At 46.2% G+C, this 3,555-nt stretch overlaps 1 protein-coding gene across 2 annotated transcripts; it reads right to left on the reverse strand.

Annotated features, from left to right (window-relative positions):
• Nucleotides 1-1,709: 1,709 nt before the first annotated feature.
• Nucleotides 1,710-3,176, reverse strand: gjc1 (gap junction protein gamma 1). Of its 2 annotated transcripts, XM_037689246.1 has the most exons (3): nt 2,315-3,176; nt 1,905-2,215; nt 1,710-1,835 (listed from the first exon to the last, which is right to left on the reverse strand). In XM_037689246.1, exons 1-3 carry the CDS (start codon nt 3,159-3,161, stop codon nt 1,710-1,712), a joined length of 1,284 nt encoding a protein of 427 aa, XP_037545174.1. In that variant the 5' UTR covers nt 3,162-3,176. The 2 variants fall into 2 exon arrangements, with proteins under 2 accessions (XP_037545174.1, XP_037545173.1); XM_037689245.1 differs by having other exon boundaries at nt 1,710-3,176.
• Between the last annotated feature and the right edge of the window lie 379 nt (nt 3,177-3,555).

Raw genomic sequence — 3,555 nt, forward strand, 5'->3', positions numbered from 1 at the left:
AAGTGCCTTTTAATCCGGTGCGCCTTATATTCTGAAAAATAGGGTACTATAGTGACCTTAATGAGCTACTTTCATTAGCTTTAACATTTTTTAAATCGTGGTTCTCCTTATATTTAATAAACAGATTAAAAATCAAAATGTAGGTATTTCTTTTGTTTCTATTAATGCAGAAAAAGGTCGTTTTGCATCGGCGCACCTCACTCGGCTTTTTGTGATCTTCTCTTAGCCGAAGGAGTCCACAGCTGTCCAGCAGAGCTAAGAACGACGATGAAAAAGGAGAAAACACGTTTTATTACAATTCAGTCCAGAGGGTTGCCACATACATTAAATACCGAGACTTCAACACACGAGGAAACAACAGACTCTTTTTGTTCTTTAGTCTCTGTAGCCGAAGTTATAGAAAAATATACTATGTCATATTTCACATTTCTTACAGTCAGAAGGCAATTGAAATCACAAGAACCATACATATTCATACAGATTATCGTTTTAAAAGAGTTCACTTTTTTAATCATTAAAAAAAACCTTTTTGAAAACCTGAATGTTTTCATATAAAACACTGGTCTAAACCTAAAAACTGACTCCCGCTTTGGAGATTTTTATTTTATTTTATTTCAAAATGCCATTCCAAATAAAATAATAAAAATAATAATAATAATAATAAAAAGCAATATACACATACAGCGATAGAAAAAGAAGGTGACGGTTACAAAAGGGTCGACGCGGTTCCAGGGCTGGAGCAGGATGGCCACGATATTCCAAAGCTACAAACCACCGAGCTTCATAGCAGCCTGGTGTAAAATCTTGGCACTGACACTTGCATCACACAAACAGTGTTTGGTCTCTTTATTTTATAGTAATGGCTTTGAGCTCTTTCCATTACGCTATTGCAGACTTGTGCATTGAACACTGAACATGTACTGGGAAGACATAAGTGACACAAGTCTGGTCAATAGAAAAGGAACACTGTAGCTGGTTAAGGTGTTGCAGGTAGCATGGACTTCTCTCCATTGGTCATGAATAAACCACCAGGGGGCAGTCAGCTACAAGGCAGATGGAGCAACAATGAAGCAATCAGTTGTTCTGTCCATCACAATAAACAGCCAAGGAGAGGAAGAATAAGATATAAAACTGGATTGCTTATGCACTTTGCTAAAAAGATTTGAAGTAAATTTAAGTTGCACCCTCAGTAAGTACTCAGTAGCTCCTGAGCGGCAACTACTGTAGCGCTTTAATTAAAAACATATGAAAAATGCACTGAAACCCCAAACAAAACACACAACCGAGTGCATAAAACACTTTTAAAAGACACTTTAAAGACCACAGACTCTCTGCGGTAAAAAGTCGTTGCTTCAGGTGCTGCCCCTGGTTCACGTTTAATTTGTTTCATTTTCATAAAGTCATTATTTCGAGTTCACAAATCCCAGTTTTGCTTCACTCATGGCGACGCTACGAGGCTTCCTGGAAACGAGGGGAACCAGAAGAAGACAAGGATCTGCTTTCAGGGCGAGACATGTAAACGACAGAGACGGTGTGATGTTTGTGGATTGACAGCGATGGCCCAGACAAAATAACTTCACATCATCGTGTTTTGGCACGCCTATCGACACAAACACATTTAATCTCCAGCTTGCAGGATTCTTTAAGGCACAGTGGTGTCGGATCGCTCTGTAATAGCTACAGTCTTTACAGTACGAGTCCCTATTTGTTTAAATCCATACGGAGGGCTTGCCCTCTCCTGATTTACTGCTGCTGCTGTTGCTGCTGCTGCCTCCTCCACTGCTGCCGCCCTTCCCGTGCTTGACTCTGTGTTTGCGCTCCCTCTGAGGATGCGGCTGCGGTTGGGCTTGGATGATGTTACTTTGAGGCTTGTCGTCTTGGCTGTCTTCAAGTTGTTCCTCGGCCTGGTGCTGCTGGCTGTAAGCCTGGATGGCTGCTTCCAGTTGCTCGTGAGCTTGCTGGATCACGTCTTTGTTGAGAGCCACACGGGCTTCTCCTCCTGTGGGGAAATTGTCCTCATTGCTACCAAACTGCTGCTGCTCCTCCTGGGCAATGTTGGCCCGGTTCTGCTTGCATGCCATCTTAGCGTTGCTAAGGTCCGTGTAGGGAATCTGTTCTGGCTTTACCACGATGTTGTAGCCGGGTGGAGCTGAAGGGGTGTTCCACGAGAATGGGTACCCAACGTAATCTGCAGCGCCATCCCCGCCCACACCACCTTCAGAGCCTGCCTCGGGCCCCGTTCCCCCCACAGAGCCCTCCGCACCACTGTTGGCGCCCAGCAGGCCCAGTTGGAACTCGTCATCCTGAGGCGGACTCCGTCGGCGGCGGATAATGTCACAGATGGAACCGATGCCCAAATGGAGCATCTCCCAGACGTTGAGCGTGAGGCAAAGGACGGTGACGCCATACATGATGCGCAAGAAGATGGTTTTCTCTGTAGGCCGTGACACGAAACAGTCGACACTGTGGGGGCAAGGTTTGCCAGAACACACAAACACTGGTTTCACACGAAACCCGTACAGCAGATACTGGCCGGTAAGGAAGCCTGCCTCTAGCACTGTCCTCGTCACCAGCTGCAATACATAAACTCGCATCAGTCCTTCGTCTCGGATTCGCCTACGTCCATCGTGACGGATTTTAGGTCTGGGTGTTGGCTGCAGGGGATTTCGAGGCCTTTTTGGCGGTTCGATTTCTGGTACCTCATAGATCATGGGATCATCCTCCTGGTCCTCCTCAGTCTCCTCAATGCCTTTGTGTTGTCGGGCTCCAAAGCAGATTTTCCTGGGTTTTCTGTGTGTGTAGCTCCCTCCCCCTGTTCTGACAGCAACGGATCCAGCTCCTCCTTTTGCTTCATCCAGTCGTGCAATCTTATTGACAGCGTAGCCCATGTAAATGAGAGAGGGCATTGCCACCAGGATGATCTGGAAGACCCAGAAACGGACGTGAGACAAAGGAGCGAAGGCGTCGTAGCAGACGTTCTCGCAGCCCGGCTGGCCGGAGTTGCAGACAAACTTGCTCTGTTCGTCGTAGTAGATGGACTCTCCCCCAACGGCAGTGAGAACGATGCGGAAGACGATGAGCACGGTGAGCCACAGCTTCCCCACGAAGGTGGAGTGGTTGTGGATCTCCTCCAGCAGCCGTGTGAGGAAGCTCCAGCTCATGGTGTCACTGGACAGTGGGGCAGACAGTGTCCCTCTATCACTTGCTCACAGACTCTGAAAAGAAACAGAGAAAAACAAAGTTGTTGGTAAAAGCGTCTAACGTTGCAGAAGATTTCTACAAATGTTTCTGGTGAGACTGTAATCTTAGTAAAAACCGTATAATTTTTCCTCACTCGCTCTCGAGCAAAACAGATGCTTTTTACTTCCCTCTCCTGCCTTCCTCCTGATATTTTGCTCTCTGTCCTCTGTATCGGCGCTTCTATTTACACATTTTCCAAATTGTAAATTACTGCCATGGATTTGGTTAGCTGGACTTTCAACGCAATTGATAAAAAAAAAAAAAATCAACCAAGCGACAGGGTCCTGGAGAACCCTCATGCCCCGCTGAGACGCA

This window comes from Nematolebias whitei, chromosome 15 (assembly GCF_014905685.2).
Source record: "Nematolebias whitei isolate Nwh7 chromosome 15, NemWhi1, whole genome shotgun sequence".
NCBI lineage: Eukaryota > Metazoa > Chordata > Actinopteri > Cyprinodontiformes > Rivulidae > Nematolebias > Nematolebias whitei.